General features: G+C 37.1%; 1 protein-coding gene across 6 annotated transcripts in view; it reads left to right on the forward strand.

The window, feature by feature from the left end:
• The window catches only part of PPP6R3 (protein phosphatase 6 regulatory subunit 3), a 54340-nt gene extending 28953 nt beyond the window's left edge, over nucleotides 1–25387 (forward strand). For 4 of the 6 annotated variants that reach the window (XM_069017091.1, XM_069017094.1, XM_069017092.1 and 1 more), the window contains 14 exons: nucleotides 714–863; nucleotides 1343–1407; nucleotides 3879–3994; nucleotides 4381–4466; nucleotides 5647–5733; nucleotides 7363–7460; nucleotides 9407–9461; nucleotides 10140–10270; nucleotides 10906–11024; nucleotides 12366–12519; nucleotides 13831–13937; nucleotides 14877–15027; nucleotides 18236–18358; nucleotides 20311–25387. In XM_069017091.1, the coding sequence (XP_068873192.1) occupies nucleotides 714–863; nucleotides 1343–1407; nucleotides 3879–3994; nucleotides 4381–4466; nucleotides 5647–5733; nucleotides 7363–7460; nucleotides 9407–9461; nucleotides 10140–10270; nucleotides 10906–11024; nucleotides 12366–12519; nucleotides 13831–13937; nucleotides 14877–15027; nucleotides 18236–18358; nucleotides 20311–20362 (1494 nt within the window). In that variant the 3' untranslated portion in view covers nucleotides 20363–25387. Of the gene's footprint in view, nucleotides 1–713; nucleotides 864–1342; nucleotides 1408–3878; nucleotides 3995–4380; nucleotides 4467–5646; nucleotides 5734–7362; nucleotides 7461–9406; nucleotides 9462–10139; nucleotides 10271–10905; nucleotides 11025–11649; nucleotides 11774–12365; nucleotides 12520–13830; nucleotides 13938–14876; nucleotides 15028–18235; nucleotides 18359–20310 lie in introns of those variants that run through there. The other 2 variants (XM_069017096.1, XM_069017097.1) reach the window with 2 other exon arrangements.
• The last annotated feature ends 555 nt before the right edge of the window (nucleotides 25388–25942 follow it).

Genomic DNA, 25942 nt, shown 5'->3' on the forward strand with positions numbered 1-25942 from the left:
GCAATCATTTGCATTTTGCAGTGAGTAGCCTAAAATAACTGGGCTTGAAGAAAATCTTTCCTATGTTTAAGAGAAAAAATGGGGAGAAGCAGGAACATGACTAAATGGACGCTGTGTATTGTATCTCAACCTCAGTATTTGTCTTGTGCTTTGTTAATAATCTTAAACTGCTTCTAGATTATCTGAGGTAACTTTCTGTAATAGGAGGATAAAATTAGTGGATGATGGGTTTAAAACAGGTAGATACAATTTTGTAAGGAATCTCACTGAAGTTAGGAGCACATTTATAAAAGGGGATTATAGATACCAGGAAGGTTAAGTGAATTGAAAAAAGTCAAGGACTTCTAAGGTCATAAATAACACTTCTGACTCTGGGACTTTCTGGGCAGCAGCTGGCAGAAGGAATGTAAGTGGGGAGCATTATTCTCCCCATCTTCATAGTCTGAAAGTGCATTACTAGTGACCCCTGCAATAAATCCAGTTACAGTTGCATTCTTGTTTTGATCCAGTATAGTATTCCTTGCATTCAGATAATGGTAAGCACAAGAATTACTGTTTTTGTGGGTCACAAATTTTCTCTTGCACAATTTAGTGTAAAAACTTAAAGAATTTCCTCCCGTGTAGTAATTCATATGATTAGGTGGGTGAGACTATTGGTTATGTTTAATGAAAAGATCTTGGTTTGTGTAAACCTTGGTGAATTTGTTTTTCAGGACATGTTTTTTAAGTATACGTGGAATAACTTTTTGCATAGTCAAGTAGAAATCTGTATTGCATTGATTCTTGCGAGTCCTCTTGAAAACACAGAAAATGGCACAATTACAGATCAGGATTCCACGGGGGACAATCTCTTACTGAAACATGTAAGTTGTGTTTTGTGAGTCTCTTGAATTTTCCTGTTCCCACACAGTTAATTTTACATAAAATACACCGCAATTCTATTTAATGTATAGAATGAAAAAGAATGTCTTTCTGGTTTTACTTAAAGTGTTAGTTCAGGGTGTTAAACCTGAAACTGCTATAGAGTCGATTTTTTTTGTTGCTCCAAAGCGAGCACGGTGAGGAAATGCAAGTATTTATTTTCCTTGAAGTTCCTCCTATTTTTGAGACTTAAAATTGCTATTTCAGTAGCTTTATGCTACTACAGCAACTCAGCACTTAGAAAGAGGAGTAGGATTAATACAGGTTTAGCTTTTAGGTTTGTGGTTGTGATCTGACTGCTGGGCATTCAACCCTTTAGTGAACCTGAAATTAATTGTCTTGTAGACTCTAGTATCAACTGTAAAATGCATAAATAGTGTTCTGCTTTACTGCTACTAAGCATATTTTGCTTTTTTGACAGCTCTTCCTTAAGTGCCAATTAATAGAAAGAATACTTGAAGCGTGGGAGATGAATGAGAAAAAACAGTGAGTAATTAGTTTTCTCATTCCCTGCAATTGTCTAAATAAGACTTGGGTTGTGAAATGAATGTATAACCAATTCAGGAGTGATCTAGCCAGTTCTAAAATCACTTGTATGTTTGGGTTAAAGCTTTCTCTTGTACTTTTTGGTAGCATTTTAATTCTTTTTCCTGTAACCATTTAAGAACACAAGAGTTGTCATTCTTGCCATGTGTAAGATACTACTGTGATCTCTAAAGTTTACCTGTGTTAGAGTACAGAAGCATACTATAAGGTTAGAGAGGACAGGAGATACTTTTCCCCAGTAAGCAGTTGAGAATTATTTGTGAACACATCAAAGCATATCACATACTGGGGAGCATTGGACGCCTAAATAGTAAAAGCCAATTCCTCAGCAGTAGAGTACCTTCTAAAATTATGTGTTTGAAAGGATGTAAGCTTCAAGTAGCTAACAATCTGAAACTGTTTTTGTAGCAGGAGAAAAAAATCCTCAGTCATTACCTGAGGTGGTAAAAAGTTCTTTGAAGTCCTGTACATAATTTTAGCTCAGGAGATACTGAACAGTAAATGTTAGCTCTGACCTGTCAAAATATTGAATTAACTAGCTGGGGTAGTGCTGCTGGTTTGATGGTATGTTGAGACAGTTCCACTCCCCAAAATACTCCTATTCCTATCTTAAGTGAACCAGATAGTAAATCTACGGCTAATGTAACTGACCTGGAAATAAGGATGGTGAAGAGGTGGGGTAATAAAAAAAGGAATGTGCTAAATTTAACTGTAGAAAACATGCTCTCCTGAATGTCTTCCATTTTATATCAATTCTCCTGAGGTTATAGAGAATTGCCAACTTTACTGACAATTAGATTCTCATAGGAGAGAAATATAAAAAGTTATCTCTTACTCCAACCTAAAACTTAAATTTTACTTGGATAAGACTGTTCTTGATCCAGTGTTTACAATACAAATGATTTAATTAAATATTTAGTCTTACGTTTGTGAATACTAATGAAGAAAATAGTGTTTCAAACCTTAGGTTGTGCTTTTATCTGGAAACAGACTGTTGTAATTAATTCACTTCTTTATCCAATTTTGTACAGGTATGGCTCCAGCTGTAAAAGATAAATCTTTAAGGGTACTTTTAGCTTAGCTGTTTGAGGAAATGGGTATTTTTTTTAGTCCTTTCGTATTCTATCACTTAATGTTATTTCAAGCAGCTCTAGGAGCTTAAGGGTGACTGCTTTCTTCTGGTAAAAATCTGATATAGTAGAAGTTGTTTGGTGCACTGGGATTAATAAGCATTTGCTAACAAAAGATACAGTTGTATTCCAGACTTTCTGGCCAGGCAGTGACAAGTCAGTCTGGTTTGTCAAATAGAAGCACTTTGTGTCATATCCTGTATTAGAAACTATAACCTTTGCTATCACCATATGCTGCTTGTTTAGAATGTACTTGTTACCAAAGAACTCTGTAAACAGTGTGGTAGTTTATTCATGATATCTTGCATAGACATAACTTAATTTCAGTTACCTCATCTGTTAGATGATGATGGTGGAAAATAAAATCATGTGATCTGTGTTTGTATAGCCTAAGTTACTTCATGAGCTGCAGTCACTTTACAGAGATTTCAGTCATGGGAAGTTTGCCTAGCTGTGTGAGTGGGTCTTTCTTGGTTTTTATTTAAAATACAAAACCTTAAACTGATTTTGTATTAGTATTGTAAGCACTGGATCAAGAAAAGCTTGGTTGGCTTGCAGCTAAATGCTAGAGAATCAGTTCAAGTTGGACCTCTCATGATTGCCATTTGGGCAGATTTAGAATGGTTCCAACTGGCAATAGGTGTTCAGAGCACTGCTCTAACATCTGGTAATTCCTGTTTCTGCAAAGCAGTTCTGTCTGAAATATTTAAATGGCATTGTAATTTTATCTTTAGTAAGCATGTAAATGTCATTCCTAAATTTCAGGAAAGCAATGACCCTAGCTTAGATGGGTATGCTAAGTGTAATACTAAGAAGCCCTGAAATACTAAAGCATACTTAAGAATGCTTTTTCCTTTTGATCATGGGCTGAAAGCTCTGAGGGAATACTTGGTGTTTCGGGGTTTTGCAAAATGCTCTCAGCAACAGAAATTTCCTAAAAACTCTGAATCTGTTGCTAATTCTGTCATTATTTTGCTAATGCTGTGCATTTTGCTTTCTACACACACGCGCGCACGAGCGGTACAAACACTTGTACGTCCTTCTTGGTACTTGATGTGCTTGTTAAGTCTCCTCAACTGGCCAGTGTAAACAGTGTAATCAAACCAGTTGATACCTTAAATTCTTGAGTATTGTTGTGAACCTGTGGTTTTAGGATGTGACTCTAACTTAAGAACCCCTGTTGTTTGTCTTGTGTAACATCCTGACTCTGGCAGTGTTTTATAACAACACACAGTATCAGAGTCACTCTGAGTGCAGGCAGTTGAACTCTGTCTCTTGCAGGGCTGAAGGAGGAAGAAGGCACGGCTACATGGGCCACCTGACAAGGATAGCAAACTGCATTGTGCACAGTACAGATAAGGGGCCAAACAGCACACTAGTCCAGCAGCTCATCAAAGGTATTCATTCGTGGTCTTAACTTTATCTTCAGGGTTTTCATTATCAAATGCTGAGGAAATTAAGCAAACTTAAATTAGAAGGCAGCTGTTGGATTAAAGAAGAGAATAACTGGATTACTTCTGAAGCATGCAATTTAAAGTAGCCATCCTTAAACAAATGCTTAAGTATTTTCATTTCAAACAGTGTCAAAACTCCCTGAAATAGCTGCAGAGATGCTGAGCTTGTTTGGACTTGTTTGCTAGATGGAGTTACATGTATGAATTTAGGAGGATGTATATGTTCTTACCAGTATTTTTGGTAGAGCAGAAAAAAATATTTGAAAATTAGGTGTTGCTTCATTGTTGATAGTTTCTAATTGGTTTGGGGTTTTTGTTTCCTGTGCTAGAGCTTCCAGAGGAGGTCAGAGAGCGATGGGAAACATTCTGCACAAACTCTTTAGGAGAAACTAACAAGAGGAATACAGTGGATCTGGTAAGTTGTGATGGGTAAGGTATGAAAATTGCTGCTGCTTTACTTGGACAGTTTCTTTTTGTCAGCAGCATTATCAGTCTTCCAAAATCCAGTGTACTTGTAAGGAGTCCCTCAAGTTGCTGAGCTATGGAACTGATAATTCTGTAGTTTACTTTTCAGCTAAAGCCATATCATTAATATTTGTGCAGGCATATTGCAGAAGATCAGTTTGTAATAGCTAATTATGTAGTGTAGCTAATCCCAGGCAATCTACAAGAAGGAGGATTTCTTTACTTCTTCAGGGTAGTGTACTTGAAAACTCCTGTCTGCTTGAGAGCACAAACTAAAAAGTTCAGGAGCTGGTGTTGACTGCTTTATCTACAGGATGTAAATGACCCAATACAAGTTTAACAGAAGACTGCTACCAGCATTCCACTGCCTGTGTTACTGACCTTGCTTAAGGAACTTTGCATACTCTTGTTCACCTTCCACATTTCTTCTGCATGCAGCTGTAGTGATTACACTTTTGGAAAAACACTAAACTCAGGCAGAAGAAGTTTGTGTAATCATGTCAAAAATACAGTCTAAGAGTAATCACTTGGAGACTTTAATAAGCAGAGGCAGTTTCTGATGTCAGCAGACCAATTCATGAATTTTAATATACCTGACTTCTCCAGGAATGCAGTGCTTTGCATGTGGCTTCATTAACTTGTGCTAATCTTATGTTATTTGGACTATAAGACTAATTAATTGTTGAATTTGCTATTTCAACATAAATATGAAGTGGAGCATGATGTTAACAGGTGTCAATAGAAGCAACAGGAAATTCATCTGAAACTTTGCAACTTGTGAACAGGACCAATTTTTTCTTGAGCCTGTGAATGCAAAGAAGTGTGTAGTGCTTGCAGATAAATGTTGTTTTTCCTCTGGGTAGAAACTACTTCTTGGTAAAGACCAAGAGAAAGATCATGTGAAGGCGAAGAATTTTAGGCTTATTAAAAATAATATTAATTGGCTCTTTGGATACATAATATGTGCTTGGAGGTACTTGATGTAATAACAGTAAAACTTAATTGAAAACTTATCTCCAAACTACACAGTTTTCAGTAGAACAGAAATACAAAGCATTAAAACAATTTCTTTTATCTGAAATAAATGAGTACATTATATACTATGCCAATGACCCAGTTTCTTTGTATAGGTTACTACCTGCCACATTCATTCTTCCAGTGATGATGAAATAGACTTTAAAGAAACTGGCTTCTCACAGGATTCTTCTTTGCAGCAGGTGAGTTGAATTCTTTTAACAGCTTAAGTTGCTCTTTCTGTAAGAATAAATTAAGACATTTTTTAAAAAGCAGTGGAACTTTTATCTACTCTCACAAGCAAATGTAAATCTAGAAGGTTTAAATTAAAGCTTAGACATGTGTGCATGCACACAGCTCTCTTACCTCTCTTACCAAACTCATAATATGCATCTCTTTGAATTCTTTTGCTGGTAGTGAAAGAGTTGGGAGCCTTGTGGCACAAGATTGCCAATAGATCACTTAGATGGAATCAGATGCATTAGATGGCATTACTTGTCTGGGTTACTAACCAAAATCTTTCAGATCACACTGACAGCTGTGTAGTAACTACCTAGTCTTAAGACTGGCTTTGGTATTTTATGCATTTTCTGTAGTTTTTATAATAAGTAATTGCTTGTCTAAGTTTGAATTGTGGGTGGTGGTTCAAGCTTAAAGAATCTGATGCATTTTTATCTCTTTAAGTGCTTTTGTACCTGTAAGGTGTACCTATACAAAAACTTGATAAGTTGGGTGCTGTCTGTAGCAGCTTTAGTGAGAAAGTAAGATCTTCTAATATCTCTGTGCTTTTCATGCATCCCCTTAGTGACCTGCTGTGCCTAGGCAATCCCAGCAGTTCCAGGTAGTTAATCTGGAGAAATGCAGATGGTCCAGTGCTGCTTCTTTCAAGTTTGTCTTGCTGTATACCTCCTCCTTTTATATATATTTTCTTTTTCCTTCAGTTTTTATAATGCCTTAATCTAAACTTGGGGTTTTTTGATTGTTCTTTTGTCTTCTTTCCATATTCACTTTGTTCAACTTTACCACCATACTGTGTCCCTTCAGCTACCTGGGCAAGAAACCCAAGAGAGTTGACATGACAGCTTTATTATTATTCTATTTCCTAGAATACCTTAGCATTGGCTGACTTTACACATGGAAATAACATTATTAAAAGTCCTTAGATGATGTATAATAATTTATAATTTAATTATAGTGCTGGGAAATTAGAGACAAAAGCTATTGTTATGGATAGATGATGCCCACATGTACCTTAGTGTGTATATACCCATCTGCTGGCAGTTGACACTGGCACCTTTATTTAAAAAACAGCACAGTTGTGTCAGTGACACTGCACTGAGATGTAAAATGTTCAGTGGTTTCATTCTTCTAGATATTTAATAGATGCTGCTGGTGTGTGCCCTGGACTGATATTGCTAGTGATACCTGCATCATAAATATGCAGCTGTGCTTTAGTATGTATATATAGTTTACTTTTCTGGTTCTTACTATTTATAACATCATGTTATTTTGAGCAAAGACAGCTTTTTCTTATACATAGTGTTGTTTCCCTGTTTCTTTGGGGTGCGTTTGGAAAGGTGCTGGTTAATGTGATTAAGCTACAGATTTAACTTTTTTATTGAAAGCTATTAGATTGGCTTTCAAGTCAGGAAATGCAAGTAGGGTTGTAGTTGATGCTACCTTTGAAAATTCAGAGGTTAAGACAAATCCTTTTCCTGTCCTTTTATATTTAGTTTAGATAGACTTTTATTTCTTTGAAGCAAAATGGGCAAATAGATTTTAGAGTATTAGTAGAATTATTATATCACTGTCGTTGGTCCTGGGGTTGCCAGGCCTTTTCTGATTATCAGATGCAACAAATGACGTCCAATTTTATTGACCAGTTTGGCTTCAACGATGAGAAGTTTGCTGATCAAGATGACATTGGCAAGTGAGTATAACATTACACTGAATTTGGCTATAGTCTTGTGAGTTTTCTTTCTTACTGTGTTTTTGGCTGTGGTTTTGCTGATAAGTACAAGCATTTACTGATGTGAAGCAGTTGCCAATCAGTCCTGTCTTTTTGTGCCATCTGTGTGCATTGATAGAAGCCTCCCTGAAGAGAGGAAAGCAACAGCTTCTCTTCTTTTTGTAATCTCCTGGTTGTGCCAATGTTGAGAATGCTGTGCTTGTGAATAAAAAACTGAATTATAACTCTGCTTTTTGAAAGCTGTGGCTTTTTGTTGACCTGACATTGTTTGGGTCACTCTCACTTTCTCTCTGTCTCAAAGTGGGTTTTTTCCCCTGCTGATGACCAGATGAATAGCTCTACTTCTAAGTTTTCCTGGAAGAGATGACAGTAACAACATGACTCTGAGTATACTTTTCTGTAGGGGAGAGTAATAAAGAGCATTGTAAATCTGCCTTTGTTTATAAGGTCGAGGCAGTTAAAATTTACTTCTACAAAGAGTCTTGGGTGAAAGATGAGGAAATGAGAACAGTCTTGGTCAGGTTAAAAAAACCCAAACTAAACAAAAACCAGCACACAATAGAAAACACCCCTCACAAAACCTGGTATCTTCCTTCATAAATAAACTGATGCAATAAAGGGAAAAGGAGAGAGTGGGGGTTCTTGCTAATAGTAGAGTTGATGGTGGTTTTTATAAGATTTCATGGATTGGGATGCCAGAACATGCAGCAAGGAATAAAAAGCATTACTTGAAGATGGTTTTTATAATAATCTCAGTGCTCTTCTGTAAGACGTGTTTAGTAAGTGGTGTCTGACTAAAGCTTGTATCTTCCATCCAAGAAGCATTGCTGCCTTTTTATACCACATAACCTGCTGAGATTAGAGATGAAGATAGGAAGGTAGAGGAAGTAACACAGGATACTCCTTAACTTTGTTAGAAGCAAGTGGATTTTGGCAAGGATAGGAATTAGAGTTTCTTTAAGTTCATGCCTTTGGAAGTCTGTTGTCTTGGTAGAAAGAAGATGTCTACTTATGTAAAGAGGTCTCAAGATTTGTGACAGGTACACTGATGATGTACTCGCGAGTTGAATTGAGCTGTAGGTGAAGTTAGTTTAAGGTTATGCCTTCTGTGCAAGAATCAATTACACTGTAAGTTACCTGCATACCATTGTACTATAATTCAGATGGTGGCTTACATAGTAATACAGTCACACTTGCAACTTAGGTTCCTATAGACCACTTACCTTTTTCCTTACTTTGTAATGCAGTGAATATTAGAGGAGGAGGAGGAGGAGTATGTGTTCTGCTGAGTGCACTGCTGGCTAGACAAAGAATATATTAACTCTTCTGATATGTAAAGATGTGTCAGGCCTAATAGATAATGGTATGTTTGGGAAGATATTTCAGTGATTGGTCAAAAAAAACTTTATGGGGTTCTTTTGTTAGGAAACAGAATTTGATATTATTTTTATTTCATCCCTTCGTGTTGAAAAGGTCATTTGATAGAAGGATGAAATCAGTTAAAATATATAAGAACTGCAAATGCAGATATTTGCAGGATTTTGAGCTGTATCATGGTAGACCATAGTCAGGTTAGGCATCCTTTAGGCTTAGGTTTTTTCCCGTACAGTATTTGAGATTTGGGTATATAGTTTCAGTTATGCTTGTTTAGGCTTCTTGCATCTTTACACCTAACTGTAGATGGCAATGTTCTCTGTTTGTGTTTAAAAGATTTAACAGTTAGAAATATCACAGGAATGCCAGGCCTCCTCGGTGTGTGATTTTGACTGTTTTGTGTTGGAGACTACTTTGTCTTTTATCTTCTATTTTTAGATTATTGGAAAATAAGAAACCAAAGAGAAATTAAATGTCTTCATGTCACAATAGAAAATGTTGTTTTACTGAGTACATTTCTTTTTTTCTTGTAGTGTTTCTTTTGATCGGGTTTCGGACATCAACTTTACCCTCAATACAAATGAAAGTGTAAGTATGTGTTCCAGTATTATCAGAAAAATGACTGTCTTTTAAACTTTGGCATGACCTCAAAGTTTTGGCAGTGGTTATATTTACTCCTTTTATGTAGAAATCATTGGAAAATAACTACCCTACCTTCTTCCCATATCATGAGATTTGCTAATTAGAAGACATGATTATTGTTCTTTTTGACCAGCATTAAGCAGAATTGCATCTAATTTGTATAGCTGGGTTTAAGATTGGGCGTAGATCTGATTTGTGCATATTGCACACTTGTGTTTTATGATTAGAAGTTACTTAAATCTTCATCGAGATTCTAGTGACTGGAAAGTAAGAATGGAGACTCTGAACCTCGATACTATTTGTTGATTGAGCTAGAATGACCCACCTCTACAGAAAATAAAGCTGAAGTACTTTGTGCTCTGGTTATCTGGAAAGCTCTTTGGGGTCACTCCTGCATCCCATTCTTAAACATGATGGAAGCTCCTGAGTGTTCTTTGGTCCACTCAGCTTGTTAGTAGCCAAGTAAAACAAACAGCACTGCATATTTGCTTGACAAGCTTTAAATTAAGACATTCTGGCTTGATGCTGCTTTTAGAGAAATGCTAAAGATTCTCTTCAGAATAGTAATATATTTTTAAGATGTTTATTAATGTAACACGGATTTTACACTTTTGCTGTGTTTAGGGCAATATAGCCTTGTTTGAGGCATGCTGTAAGGAGCGGATACAGCAGTTTGATGATGGTGGCTCTGATGAAGAAGACATTTGGGAAGAAAAACATATTGCATTTACACCAGAGTCCCAGAGGCGTTCCAGGTGAGAAGGGCGTTTCTCATCCAAATAGCAGTGTCGTGAGCCTGCAGTAACGCACCTGTCCTCGGGTTCAGTCTGTCTGGTAGTACAGATTGTCCAGAATAACTGGTATTTCCCTTCTGTGGAGAAATAAGTGGAGATGTGGCTCTAGTGCTTTGTTTTCCAGCCATGATTTGCAGAAGATGCACTTTGGCTTTCATAGCTTGCTGGTTTTGGTTTTTTTCCCTGCTGTGTATTCCTTCCCTCTGCTTTTAAACTGGCCCAGCTGTCCTTGCTTTGGACAAGGCAGCCCAGCTCCACACCTCTGTTAGACCTTGCCTCTCTTCTCTACAGTAGCAGTGTGGGTGTGAACATAGGAAAATGCATTGAGTGGTAGGAGCATCTAGTCCCTGAAACTCAGCGCTGTGCAGCCTCCCTTGATATCTACTGAAAGCCTCTCTATATGCTCAAGGGAAAAATCTTAAAACTTTGGGTTTTTTGAGAGAGAAATGAGGGGAATACTAAGAGCTAAAAATTATACCTCAGATAATATGTCAGAAATAATTTTGTAATTCTTTTTCTCCTGAAACTCTGCACTATTTCATTGTGCCCAGTGTTACACTAAAAACAGAATGTAAACTCTGTCTTTGTATTTGAAGTTCGGGCAGTACAGACAGTGAAGAAAGTACAGATTCTGAAGAAGAGGATGGAACTAAACAAGACTTGTTCGAATCCCACACCAATACAGAGGACAAAATGGAAGTAGACTTAAGTGAACGTATGTAGCTTTTTTCCCTGCTGCTTTGGGTTATAGGAAATGGTTAACTCTAGCAGCCTGATTTTGTAGGAGCTTCCTTGTTTACTGCTTTTATTCCAACTGTCTTAAAGTAGTCTTTCTCACTTGCCACAGAGCATGCACGTATTGGGAAGTTTGAATTCCTTACATGTCTTAGGTTACTTATTTTCTCTAAAATTTGTGTTTCGACTCTTCAAGAATTATAAAAGGAGGAATAATCAGAAAGGGGAGAATTAAATGTACTCTTTTATAAATATTGAGTGCCTACAAAAACCTAATGTGTTTATCTCCAAACCCAAAAGATGGTATTTTTACTGGAAGCCTTTCAGTCCAGCTTTTCATCTAACAATGCTCTTTTCAAAGACTTCCTACAGAAGCTAAGTGAACTTGTATTGTTCTGGTTTCAAATGTCAATGAAAAATGCACATCAGGAGACTCTTACCTGGAATCGTAACTGATGGTTGAAAAGTTTTCTCATTCAAGTCAGACTAAACTGGCTTTTGTTAAACTGGCGATGTCTGTAGGTAAAAACCCTGTGTTTATCTAGACTGTAAGGAATTAAATTAAAATAGAAGGAAAAGTTAAGGGTTTTCTTTTCTTTTGTCAGATTGGTGTCGTTGGCATCTGTGTGTCAAACAAGTTTTGATCCATGTGGGTCTCCTCCCATATCTGCCTGGGTTGGAATTTCTAATTGCTAGTCAGAGCTTCCTTTTCAGCCTGTTTTTTTGTATGTAAGTGTTAATGAAAAACATGTTTCCCTTGGGTAGGTGAAGTATTTTGAATTGACCTATCCTAAATTAGATGCTATTCACAGTTGCTCCCAAATTTAAAATATCAATAAATATTTTAAGTTGTAAAAAGCCTTAAACTTTTCTGAAACTTAGCAGTGGTGTTAGTGCATGAGAAATTATTTGAAGAAATTGAAAAAGGAATGAAAACAAGATCTTAAGATTTTCATTATTATAGATATTAGTTGAAAAATGGTAACAAATATTCAGGTTAATTTAAAGGATAAAGTGGGATTGTACTTGTGATCTAATATGTTTTATTAGTTTTGTTCTTCAGATAAACTATATTTTTTTTAGCAGAGTACTCTGAGTTACTGATCCTAAAATTCTGCCTTATTAGCAGAATTTTCCTATTAGGGAATACATTTATTTTTTAACCTGATGTACAGGATTTTTCTGCATGTGTTTGAAGTCTAGTTATGAATTTTGCTTCTCTTTATGGAATGTACATAGAGAGAATCAGTGTGCTAGGCATATGTGCACTCATGTTCTTTATTGAAATTTGTTCCTAATGAACTTCATGATGGTTTTTCAGCACCTAACTGGTCAGCGAATTTCGATGTACCCATGGAGACTGCACATGGTACCAGTCTGGATTCTGTTGGCTCTGCTGTGTGGAGTACTGAAGCACCTGTGCCAGCTAAAGAAACTGGCTGGGCTTCCTTTTCTGACTTCACATCCTCTTTGAGGTAAGGATGTCAGTTACTCAGGGTGAGTTTGGTTTTCTTGGTGTGTCCATCCTACACAAGCCTGTGTTGCTGGTGTTCTGGTGAAGTACAAGGTGTATATGTAAAGTGTCTGAAGAGTCCCATGCGTTCCAACAGCACGTGTTTGTATGATCTCCCTTGCCAGGATGGGTGGGTACTAGTGTCATTGTTCTAAAGAGTTTTTATGAGCATCTGGGTCCTTTCATATTGGTCTCTGACCAAAATTTGGGCTGTAATTTTTTTATTATTTATTTTTTAGTGTAGACTGAACTCAGTGAACTGTTGAATCTAGAGGTTACAAAAATAGTTGAAGATGTGGATGCTATTCTGTGGATGTTATAAAACAAATAGGTTGGGGGTTTTCTTTCTTTTTTTTTTCTTCTCTTTTTTCTTTTTTTTTTTAAATTTCATATAGTTATGCAGCTGTGATAACTAGGTTAAGCAGTTCTGCACTATTTTGAGAACATCCAAGATATTGCTGGTTTTTTTTGGATTGAACTCTACACTCAGCTGAAGTCGTGTATGTACCTAATCAAATAGATGTAAATTTTGAGTTGCCAAATATTGGCGGTTAAGAACTGATTCCTTCTCATATTAGAAGACTTTGCTTTTATACATTTGGCTTTTGACTTTGTCTGGGCATTAAAACAGCTCAGATATAACAGTATTTTTTCTAACATAAAACAGTGTTGTTTCATGATTGAGGCAGGTAAATTGATAATCAGATTAAGGGCCTAGAAAATGAAGACTTGGAGTTGCCACATTACTGTATAGAAGAGACACTGAATGGTGAGACTTTTTTCAAGTGGGCAAATCTTGTTGTCTGAGTTCCTTTAGAATGAAAAACTTGTAGCTGTACAGTATATAAATTAAGTAGTGAAATCACTTTTGTAGTGGTTGATGACTGCATTGGCAGTCTCAACAGAGAGCTATCCAGTTCAAAAAATGCATTTAGAAAATTAGTTAAAAATATTTGGAAACACTGCAAGGAGCTGGTGATTACCTGTATGCCTTACGTACCAGGGACATGTCCACTACTACCTGTAGTGTAACAAAATCAAACAAGTGAAAATAAAATGACCATCAAACCTCCTCAGCTTTGTTCTGGTGCATTTTGCATTACTAAATGTCTATTTAACATGTCTTTCCAGGATTCTCAGAAACAGACTTCCTGTCATTCAGTTTCAGTATAGTTCTAGGCCTTATAGCTTTCACAGAGAACTAATACTGTTTTAAGAACACTTCATTTTGCTATTCAGAAATGTTTCTAAAGTTCTTTTATTCTACTTGAAGCTCAAAAGACTCCTTAAGAAGTAATTCTCCTGTGGAAATGGAAACAAACACAGATCCAGGTGATCCCTTGAGTGCAAATGCAACTACTCTTACAACACAGCTAGAGAGTAAGTAAACTGCATTCACAAATGCAAATGTCTTGATTGTAGGAGTTGTACATAAGAAAAATCTCCATGAACCTTAAAATTTTAGTTTTCCAGAGACTCTTCTCTGGCTCTGCTGCTGTTCTACCAGGTAATAAAAGTGACTGGTCAAAGAATTTCTAAACTATTTTAGTTAGTTTCCGATTTGAAATAAGAGCCAGTGTTACTATTACCTCTAAGAAGTCTGCAGATCATGAACAGCAAAGCATTACAAAGAAACAAAGTGTGTTCTGTTAGAGAATCCTCTCACCTGTGTCAGCATTTAGCTGAGCTGATGCCCATAAAGAATGGTAGGTTCCCATCTTGTCCTATGTGGCAGTAGGCCAGTAGCCTCAATGTGTTCAAACTACTCCTTCCTGCTCATGCCTTTCTAAGGCACCTTCACTATGCATGTGCTAATTGTTTGTTTTACCTGCATGAACTGGTTAAAAGGACAAAAGTATTTTAAGGAGCGTTTTTTGTATCTATCATTACCAGAGAGAGCAAGAAGTGCAGGTGAGAAGTCCAGGCAGACTGGACATCCCAGAGGTTTGTCAGTACTTGGAAACTTAGTGTCAAATTTGTACTGTGTAGACTTGTCATGAATTTGACTGTACAGAAAAATAATTCATCACTGTAGTCTTACTAAGGCCTTGTTTAGGCAAAACTGTTGCAGTAACCATTGTCAGTCAAAATGAAAAAGAAAAGTTACAGACTGTGTCTTTTTCTTAAGCTATCTGTAAGTAATGCTCATGCTCTCTCTAAATGTGGCACTTGCAGAAAGGTGACATTCTCTGTAAGGAAGAATTCAAGAAGTATGCAAAACTGCAGAAATACTGTTCTTGTTATATTGGCTTATGTGCTTGCACATGAAATAGAAATATAACCAGCCATGTACTAAATTGCTTCTATTTCTACTTGTAGCCCCAGGAAGTGTTGCTATGGAGGCCAGCTCAGATGGAGAGGATGATGTGGAAAATGCAGACAAGGTGACTGAGACAGTCATGAATGGCAGCATGAAGGAGACACTGAGCCTAACTGTAGATGCTAAAACTGAAACCGCCGTTTTCAAAAGGTGAGAATGCCTATCTATTGTCTTCCCACCTTGTAAATAAAATGATGGAATGGTTGATGGAATGCTGTGTCATCAGAGAGAGTTCTTTTTAAGTGATAACTCCTGAGGCTTTTACTAGAGACCTTTCAAAGTAATTGTTTTGAAATTTTTCTTCTAGTTAGTTACTGTAACATGCCTTATCAAGCCTTAGTTTCAGTGGAAGACTTGACGCAGCTTCTATCCCTGATGCACATTATTGTGCATTTCTCATGTACGTTCTTTTAACATTGCTCATCAAAACTAAGCTTTTAAAATTTTGCCCAGAATTCTTAGAGTTGGATTGGAATTTCATTCTTCTCATCCAGGAGGATGGAAGACACAAGCTGAAGGCCAGCCAGGCACTGCTCTTGAGTGTAGCTCATCAGACACTTGGGGTGATCACTGTTGGTGGTATGCATGATGGTGTTAAATCTATTCTGGACTACAGGTGGCACATGGAATTCTAGAATAACTGGAAGAACAACTTCTTAATTTTGCTATTTTCTGATACAAAGATTCAGGAATAAGTGTCTTACAATATGGTCAAATTCTATATTATATGTATATTGACATTGTGATCCTTTTATGAGAATAAAGCACATTTCAGTGTTGTCTACTCCATCCCATCTAGTAAGGTATTGTGATCTCAGATTTAATGATCGTGTGTTTTTTATTTAGTATCAAATATTTTTGTAGGGAAACAAAGGCTACAAACAGTTTGACCTGCAAAAATTTTGCCTTCTTTGAAGCTGGTGTGTCCTGCCTCCACCCTGATGTTTACAAATTGGAACACATTGCTAGAGCATTTTGACATGCAACCCTCTTCTCATTCTTTTAGAATAACTTCTAGTATCTGTCCCTATTCTAGCTTTAAATATTGAAAAGAAATTGTCAGTATGTCTTGAAAATTGCTTAAAAAAACAACCCCGATTTCAGTGTAAGAAACTTTTCCAGTGTTAGTCCTTACCTAATTGCCTGTTGTTTAAATTAGTTTGACTTCATCCTGTTAGTGGTAGGAGATAATTCCTGAACCATCCAAAATGAACAGACCTTGAAAACCAAACAGCTTTCTGTCACTCTTGCTTCCATCCTTTTGATTATCTAAGTGACTTAACTTCTGATGGTTTTTCAGCACAGAGGAGGGAAAATTTGTGACTGCACAGTGCTTCTAAATCAAATGGCTTTGATAGAGGAATGAACTAAAGCAGTTTAGAGAAGTGTTTGGACTCTGTGCAGATTGATGTGACATGAAGCCATCCATAGAGCATTGCTGATTTAGCAAATGATGTGTCTGCTCTGCAGTTTGTTCGGTCTTTTGCACAATGCTTTTTCACTCTTAGATGTTAGATGTTTACAAATTTGATTTAGTTATCCATGGTGTCTTTAAACTTCTCCTTAAACTAGTTTAGCTCACATGCACTTCAAGTTGTGTGACTTGTCATACTGGTGCAAGAGCTAACATGAGGAGGCAGAATCTGGTGGCAGTTCCTGCCTACCTTCATGGAAATACCTGCTGGAACTGTAGTTAAAAGGACATAGAGGTGCAAAGGAAGGCAATATGATAGAATTGCCCTAGTCAGAAGGGACACTGAAAGTTTATCTGGTCCAATCTTTTATGGGAAATAGGGCCCAGATGAGATTACCTGGCACTCTGTCCAATTGTATGTTGAAAACTTCTAGTCATAGGGACTCTGGGATCTTGATTTGGAAGGGAAATGTTGAAGAAACATACAAGGGGGCTCAAAGATGAGGTCTTAAATGTAGAGACTGTTCTGCTCTGATAGAGATGTGCAACTTCACAATGAGTCAATGCTCATTTTAAACCAGCTTGCTGGGAAAAGGTCTAAATTAAGGGACAGTTAGAGTGGTGAGAGGAAGTCCTATTCTGACCTGTTTGCCTTTCAAAGTGGGTGCTTTCAGACATCAGCTTTATCTAGGTTTCTGTCAATAGAAAATTGATGGTGTTGAAGTCAGCATTGAGGGGATTTATAAGCACAGTAGTTAATTTGTGGAAAGCTACAAAGGACAAAAACATGATTTCTGAACTTAGTTCAGGGTGGAGAATAAGAAGGAAGAATGCTAGCCAAGGACGCCACTTCTGATGGTGATGGTGACAAATATTTAATTTGGAAGGAATGCAAAGACTATCAACGCAAATGAGATGGGGAGATTAGATGGGGAAAACTTGATGAGAGATTGCAATGCAAAAGACAGTATTTTTGCAGGCTCTGCAGGATAGAAGGAGAAAAGAGAAGGATTCATTGAAATTTAAAGGATCCATGGAAAGGAGAACTGTGAGAATAGGAAGAAAACCAGCAGAGGAGATTGGCACTTCTTGAATAAATAGATTTGTTGCCACAGAGGTATAAGACTGATGTTTGTCTACTTCAGAGCTACTTTATAACTATCTCTTGCAGGTATATACGCTCAAATTTGTATTTTAGTGCACTCATAATGGTGTGACTGAGGTGGAAGAGGGTGGAATAGAGAGGCAGAAAAGTTTGGGTTTAGAGGCAAACCAGAAGATTTGTTTGCTAATGACTTTTGAGGCTGCCTGGTTACATGTACCGTCTTATATAGTGTGAGTGTACAGCTTTTTCACTGAACTTTGTTTGATTTTGTCTACAAGAGGAAGTTTGTGAAGTAGCTGCAGTTTTGTACTCCATAAACCATACATAGTATTCACTGTGGAGTTACTAGGGAGTTTATTATGCAAAATAGTGATGAGTTAATGATTTTGCTGATATGTTTCATGGACAGACTTTATTAATGCCAGTTTCTGAGGGAATCTTGAATTTCTTTTATACTTTCTTCCATTTTTGCATACTTCTGGCTTCAGAGTGTTGAAATCCTATCGGTATGTATAGTAAAGGATTGTGACTGTGATTGTTACCACTTCAGGCATCACATACATTCCTTTTTTCCTTTCTGATCTTATTTGCAATCACTGTGTTTCCTGCCCTTTTATCCAGTAAAGTTTTAATGGATGTAAACACCAGTGCATCATTAGGTGTTTGTAAATAGAGCCATGTGCTTGATCTTCATGTTGCAATCATAACTTAAAATCCATTTGCATGTGAAATATGGACCTGTCTCAGTTTTCTTCTGTTGCCTGAAATTCCCTATAAATAAATTTAAAAGTTAAATACATTAAGTAACTTCTTGCCTTTGTTTTCTTTTGTTTTTTAAGTGAGGAAGGAAAATTGACTACCTCGCAGGATCCTTCTTGTAAATATGTAGTAGAAGAGAATACAGAGGTTGCAGAAGAGGTCCCTTCAGGTCTTCAGCGTACTAACAGCAATCCAGAGCAGAGGTAACTGCATTCAAGGATGCTTTCAATTCTCTAAATAGCAGGCTGTGTGCTTTTGTAATAGGATTGATCTAAAGAGATTGAGTTTAGTTTGATCTAAAAATGTGCTTGCGTTTATTTTATTAAATTCTTACAAGTTGAGTTTTCTGTTGATTCTAAGACTCTTGAGTCATCAAAAATCTATTTTTTTTTGCAGAGAGTTGTAAATATCGCCATTCTGTTTTGTGACAATGTTACCAAGTTAGAATAGTGAATTGATGCATGTTCTGATTATACTGTATGTAGACTAAAAAGATGTAAGCATGTTTGACAAATACAGATTCTGGATTTTAAGACTTGTTTATGAGCCAGTATTTAATCAGCTCCTTTCTTTTAACTTTCTTCTCTGCATAAATCTCAAATTTGATCAAGAAGGGGATTCTAATCAGAAAAAACAACCCTGTATATACTTAAAGTGGGAAACCCAGAAACCCTTTCACAGCCTCTCCTAGAGATACTGTCTTTATCTAGATGACAATATTTTTTTGATGCTCATAAGCATTAAATTGTCGGGAAGAAGTCCTTGGGTACTAGATGATTACCTTTTGAGTAAAGATGCTTGTCTGAACCAATAGAGGGCTGTCAGAGCTAGCAGTTTGCTAGACTGCTTCTGAGTTGTGAGAAATATCAAGGAACTCCTTTCATTGAATCCTGCTGGCTTCAGCAAATCTCAGGACTTTCTCTAAAGGTGGCTGTCACAGTAGATCCTCATGAGTACAGGATAAATACCAAGATAAACATAATGGTGCTTTTGGGGCTCCATGTATGTATGACTAGTGGAAGGAGTCCCCTAGGTTGGTCTCTGGCTGGTGGCTAGCAGGAGTAATCTCTGCTAGGAGCCCTGTTATGTCATGGGCTTTTTTCCAGTTAATGAGTGAGTGACAGTTGTGCAGACTGTCACACTTCCTGTCCATGCAGCATTTGTTTCGTTTCTTCCAGGTTTCTCTAAAAAATGTTTGCTTTTGTCTAGTGCTGTCTGTCTTTTCTCTAATGTTTACGTATGTTTTTTAAAAAGTGTTTTTAGAGCTTAGCAGCCAAAGACTTAGCTAGGGGGCTCCTGCTGGTCATGTGCATGTAGAGCACGGACCCCAGAGTGGCTTCTCTGTGATGTCCACCATCAGAGAACAGGAGTTACAGGTAACTTTCCTCATCTGTAGTTTCAAGCAGTATTTGCATTCTTTTAGAGAATCTTCAGATGTATTCCATGGACTTGCACTGAATGGAAGTTGAGATTTTTTTGCCTCTGTTGCTTGCATATTTTTAGTGTCCTTATGCATTGGTTTGATCTCTTCATGCTAGTCTAGAGCAACTAAGCCCATGTTTGCACTAAACTTCATCTAGAAATGTATATACCGTTACTGTTTTCACTCTTGAAGGTTTGCTCTCCATTTTCTTCCATACTTCATGAATGTTTCATCCCAATGGACTGACATTTGAAGTATTTGTGAAAGGCTGTTTGTAGATTAGATTAGTAACTAAAGCAGTTTTTTAAGACACTGTTGTTTTTCCTGTTGTGTCTTAGCTGCTGGCTTTCCAGTGCAACCTTAAATACTTCCAGTATCACATTTTGCCTCACAGAATAAGATTTGGATAAGTATCAGAAATGTGCTCTTTATTAGTAATTCTCTGACATACCACATCTCTAGAGATCACTTAGTATCTCAGTTAATGAAGATCACGCATTCTTCAGTGGTGTGCTCAGTTAATTGAGTGCTACGCTTAATTAGGAAATAAGGACTCCAGAAAAGCTGGACTGCAGAAGATAATTGGGATGAGCATGTTCTTAGCACGTTTCCTTCCTTCAGTTCACAGGTTGTGCTATTGCAGGATCTGGGGCTGTTGGTTTTTATTGCACCTACCTGAATTTGCTTTGATTCTTTCCTGTATACTTACATTTGGTTTTTTTGGCCTCTTAGGACTGATCAACACACCCATTTAGGAGAGACAGCTGTTAATGGCCCTGTATGATATGTGATGTCTACTACCTTGGCTGAAGAGAAAGAACTGATGTCCAGGTGTTTGAGTGTTTCTTGAGGATATCATCTAGACCCTGTTGAAGCCAGTCACTGCTGCACTAATTTCGCAAGGAATCAGGACCAGCAACATTTATATTCTAGATTTTAAGACATTGTACAGAAATTCATAAGTGTAAAAATATTGCACATTGAGAAATACCAATAATTTTTGCGTATGTTTATATTGTATTGTTCTAAATAATGGGGGCCTGTGAAATAAGATCCTGCTACCCATGTAATGATGACAGTAGTGTTACTATAGTTAAAATGGCTGTAAGAATAGTTTTATAAAAAAGTGAATACAAAAATCTAATGTATTTGAGACATAACTATTTGACGATTAGTGTGACCAAAGTATTTAGCAGTTTTCTTACATTTTTCACCTTGTAAAAAAGAAAAAGAAAATTCATGTTTTTTCTGAAACTGAAATGCCCTATAAATGTTATTTTGGTTGTTTTAGCTTACAAAAGTGATTTAAATAAGAATTTTTTGGTGTTCAACATTTTACAACAGGTTTTTTAATTGGTAATTGTTTTCTGTATTGTTCAAAACAGATCAAAAAATGTAAGTCTATTGGTAGAGATTTAAGTATTTATTGCAACAGCTTAGTTGACAAATTGATGTTACTGTAAAGCCATATGTTCTGTTAAGTCTAGTTTGCTTGAAACAATACCTTCCAGGTGAAACACTAGAATATTTGGAGTGCACATGGCTTGTTGTGTTTAAGTGGTTCACCTGCCTTTTAAACAGTTCACCAAGATTTAGTTTAATACCAAGCATTATACAATGGAACATTTCAGAACAATCTGCGTATTTAAAACGCTATAATCCTTTTAGACAAGTCAAGTAAAAGAAATGCCCGTGCTGCTAATGTAATTACAGTACATGCATTTTAAAAGTAAATAGTGTTTTTAATACAAATTTTGGCAGCAGAGCATGTTAATTGTTAATTTCACTGTACTGATCTGTGTGAGGCTTTCATTTGTATGTTCTAAACCAGTTTTTTCACAGCTGGTTTGTGTATATATAGTGATTATGGAAACTAATTCTGTGTAATTTATAATTTTCTATGTCAGTGTAAAATTCCAACAGCCTTCTCAAACAAACAGAAGCAATATACTGTATATTGCCACATTGTCTGGTGAAAGGGTTAAAATACTCCTGCACTTTTAGACGCAAAACCATTTTTGTTTCTGTAATAGTTATATTCATTTATTTTTTACATCATTTGTTTTCCTGAACAGTATTTAAAGCCAAAAGGATATTCTAAACAATGGCCAATGATTTATTCTAGAAGGCGTCCCAAGCAACGTGCCTAAACATTACATTGCATACAGAAATAAAAAACCCACATGTATGTCACTGCCCTTATTGCTTTCTCTTTTGCATTTTCTGCAACTTTCAGTGCACTTGTCCTTGGAAATTTTTACAAATTGATCAGTTGTGTGAAAATGAAGGGGTAAAAAACCACAATATCATAGGAATTGGTAACTATGGTTGCCCTTTTATTATACATTATAAGTGATGGGATCCAGTCAGTTTCTAAGTTTTCTGTCTCAGTTCAGAATTACTTTCTGATCAGCTTGACCAAAACTATTTTGTGTGTTAGCTTTAAGGTTGGCAGCTGTCTTCAGTTTCTGATCTGTTACTGAAAAAGCAGCTTTGGAAACAAAACTGCTCATTTTGACACATGAATTGCAGTCAAGCAGAAATTCCAAATGCAGGCAAGCAGCAAGCTGGTTTGCGTAAGTTTGATGCTTGTAAGGAGCGTGAATCCTTTCCAGCGGAGCCATTTGTCACTTGCTAAAAAGTTGATTTATCTAGCTCTGTAGCCATGAAAACTGGAGAACACAGTAGTTGAAATTCAGTCTGGGCCCTGTTGCCTTCAGTTCAGCAAAATTACGTACTTGTCCTTCTGTTTGTGATCTGTCCTATCAGTCCACTGTTCTGAGGAAGTGTAGGGTGTGTTTTACCCACTCACTCTATTACTTGCACAAGGATCCTGAACTTGAAAGCATTGGAGGTGTGTTGGGGGGGGGGGTGTGTATGGGTGTGTGTAAACACTCCTCTTTTGCTGTCTTTTATCAACACTGCTGCTGATATGCTGCTCATGTAGCCTTACAAATGTTTGAACATACTGGGAGAATCCTGAACAGCTGTTACCCAACCTATTTAATCAGATTTGACTTGCATGTGATGGAATTTGAGTCTTCTTTATGAACAGATATTTTAATGCATTTTGCAGCATGGACTAAAGTCTAATACCTTTGTACACGTTTGAGTTCCTACAGTATTTTTAGCAGCAATAAGGATGAAAATGCTTTGAAAGGCTTGTCCACTGCCACGTTCCACAGTGCTCTTTGAAATGACTAGAGGCTCAGTCACTTGAAACTGAGGAATATTTATGTCAGTTGATGTCAGTGGGCAGTGGATTTAACCCTCGGGATTTCTCTGGTAAAGGATTTTTACTCAAGCAACAGTCTGTTTCGAAACTGGCTAGACAGGTAATATCTGTAGTAGCTCATTGCCTCTTCCCACCTGGCAGAGTGGATGAATCATGCCTTCTTGACCAGTGAAACCATTATTTTTAAGTGTAAGCCCTGTATTAGTTTTATAGCAAGATTATTCCATTTAAGTAAAAGCATAAGTCATCATCTTGACTAACATTGCTATTAGTTTGCTGAAAAGATAACAGGATAGTGGAAACAATCTCATGATGTCGTTGTACATGGAATCCCGTGTGACCATGCTCTTGAGTGGGGTCTACATTTTTGCACCTATTAAACCTTGTATCTACCTCTTGAAAACAGTGAGTTCTGTGTTGTCATCTGCATACTTCTGTGGAAACTTACTGTGACATTCATTCTTTGTGTGAAATCCATTGAGGAGAATTGTGAGGAAGATTAATCAGGTTCTTACTGTCTGTCATTATAAACTTATCTTTCTGTTTAAATTAGTGTTAATTTCCTCGGAGGTTTTGTTTTCTGACATATGTCTCATACAGTTATATCAGGAAGTACTTACTGTATATAACTGGCTCTTTTAATAGACTTAATCACTTCTGACTGTCTCAGAATAAATAGTGCTTTCTCCAGTGTAGTATAAGTTCTTTGAGTTTCATTATGAAAGTGTCTGTATTGCTTCCCAAACCAGGATGGAAAATGGCTGTTACTGCGGCAGCAAAACGCCCTTTTTGGTAAAGTTTTTAACATCTGTCTTTTAGTTTCTGCATCTTACTTGCTAGCAGGTAAGGATTTGGCATCTTCCTATTCCATTATTGTTTGAGAATGGAAGGAGATGAAGGCAATAAAATTAAAATAAAAAATACTCTTATTGTAAAGATAGGCATTTTTCTGTCTCCTTTAGGTAGGACAGTTCACGACATTTTTTGGACTTGCTCAGACCTGGTTCTGCTATTTGTTTCAAATTGTGATTTGCCCTGTGTTTAGTTTTGATTAATGACTTGTGTGTAATCAGACTTCCAGTGATATCCAAAGGAAATCTGTGTGCTTCTTAATGTGCTGCCACAAGCTAAAGCACTAACGAGACCCAGGCTTTGCCTTGTGTTACGCTGATGGCATTTTTCCGAATTCTTTTTTAGGTGAGTCTGGGCTTAGTGTTTGTGTACTTTTTATTGGAGAGGGGAACTTTTTCTGTATTTCTGTCTTCTAAAAGTCACTAAGTACCTTGCAAAGTGAGGTGGGATTCCCTTTATCTTCCTGGTCATAGCTTAAATACTGTAATTCTGACTCTAGGGCCTTGTTCTGGATTTGAGTTGTGTATGGTGTGGGTGCTTTCCTGTGATCTGTGTTTTCTGTGTCTCAAATGATGATTCTGAAGACTGTAACTTAGATCATGATTGTCTGTTGTATACAGCCTCCCAGAGTAAGAAAGTTACACCTTGCCTTGTATAGATTGTTTATAGGTTGTATAGATTTTGTCGCTCATGTCTCCTGAGATTTAATGCTTACCCATTTGCACAAGGAAAGTTTATCTGGTTTTCTCACTACTTTGATCTGTGGATGATATTTAGGTAGATGGGTGTTTGATTCTCAAGAGTCTAATAGACATCACTTTTTCAGATGGAACCTGGACCTGTTACGGATCAGTTAGGTCTGCTTTTAAACTCCACTATGTGCCACACTTACAACTTTCTTACCTGGGAGGGGTTCTTCCATTCCTGTTATGTACACCAGTTATCTGTCAAAGGTTGTCACAATTTCATCCTGGGTAATATACTAACCTGGCTCTTTTGCCAGGGCACTGAAGCCTGACTGCAGACATTGCAAATAAAACCTGCTTTTCCTTACATCAAACAGAATTGAGTGTTTGGGAAATCCCTCTGCTATTTTTTCAAATGAAAGATAAAAACTGTTGACTGTCTTCTACTGACTCTCATATCAGACAGAGGCACAATGTTGCTAAGATAAGCTAAGACTGCTAAAACTCCAGTGACCTTGTTTCTGTTTTTGGGAGTTCTCCAAAGCACTTTTTTCTCCTATATGTTTATAGAAACAATTGTTAATGCTGTATTTGTTAAAAAGGATTGTTTTTCTTGAGTCACTGCTAAACTTAAAATTCTGAGATGTGCTTTCAGATGAGAAGGGCTCTGCTTTGGAATGAGCTATAGTGGACTGTGCATATTGACAGACAAGGTAGTAACAAGGAACTGTGAGATATTAATAGGGCTGTAGGGCCCTATTGTTTCTCTCTAGTTCCTTCAGAATAAAGTAGCTTGAAAAGATACAAGGGCTGACAAAATGTGCCACTTTCCTTTTTAATGCTGGTACTTTGCTTGTCTAGTTTGAAATACTCCAAAGACAAATCTCTGAACTTTGAAAGTGGTGGGTGACTCCCTGGTAAGTAAGTTGTTTCAGGCTTTAGTTACACAATTCATATGGAATTCATACTTATTTCTCTGTACAAGCACTTCAAATAATTTTTAACTAAACTATTTAAATAAATATCTATAGATTCACGCCTGTGTGCATGCACATCAGTGTGTGGGATATATTCTCTCTTAACATGGCTGGTGCAGTGCCAGTGGTGCATTTCCAAAGTGCACTGAACTGTAGAATACCAGGAAGAACTAAGAGATACCTGTGCAGAGGTTACAGCCCCTTCTGAAGCATTTCAGGCTTGTGTCTCTGTGTGTGCAGACATTGTCAGTGGTCTCTTCACAGCCTGAAGGTATCTTGATGGGAGGAGGTACTATTGCCTCTGGTGTCTGAGGCAAACTTCAGCTTTTGTCAGATGATTTCTCTGATGCTCTCTTAGTCCAGCTGCTTGATACATATGAGCCTGTGGTAAGACCTATCCAACTGGGAGTCTCTTTCACGATCTCAGTTACGATCTAGAATGGAATAACTCAGGAAAGGACTTGGATTGCAAAACTAAGTGCAGGGCAAGGGTTATGTTAAGCATGAATTTGTACATGTGCATGCTTGGTGCTCTTCCATCTGAGCTGTTCTCCAACATCCTTTTTTTGTCATATGAGAAGGTATCGACTATGTGTAAAATGACTAACCAGTTC

Source organism: Aphelocoma coerulescens, chromosome 5 (genome assembly GCF_041296385.1).
Source record: "Aphelocoma coerulescens isolate FSJ_1873_10779 chromosome 5, UR_Acoe_1.0, whole genome shotgun sequence".
NCBI lineage: Eukaryota > Metazoa > Chordata > Aves > Passeriformes > Corvidae > Aphelocoma > Aphelocoma coerulescens.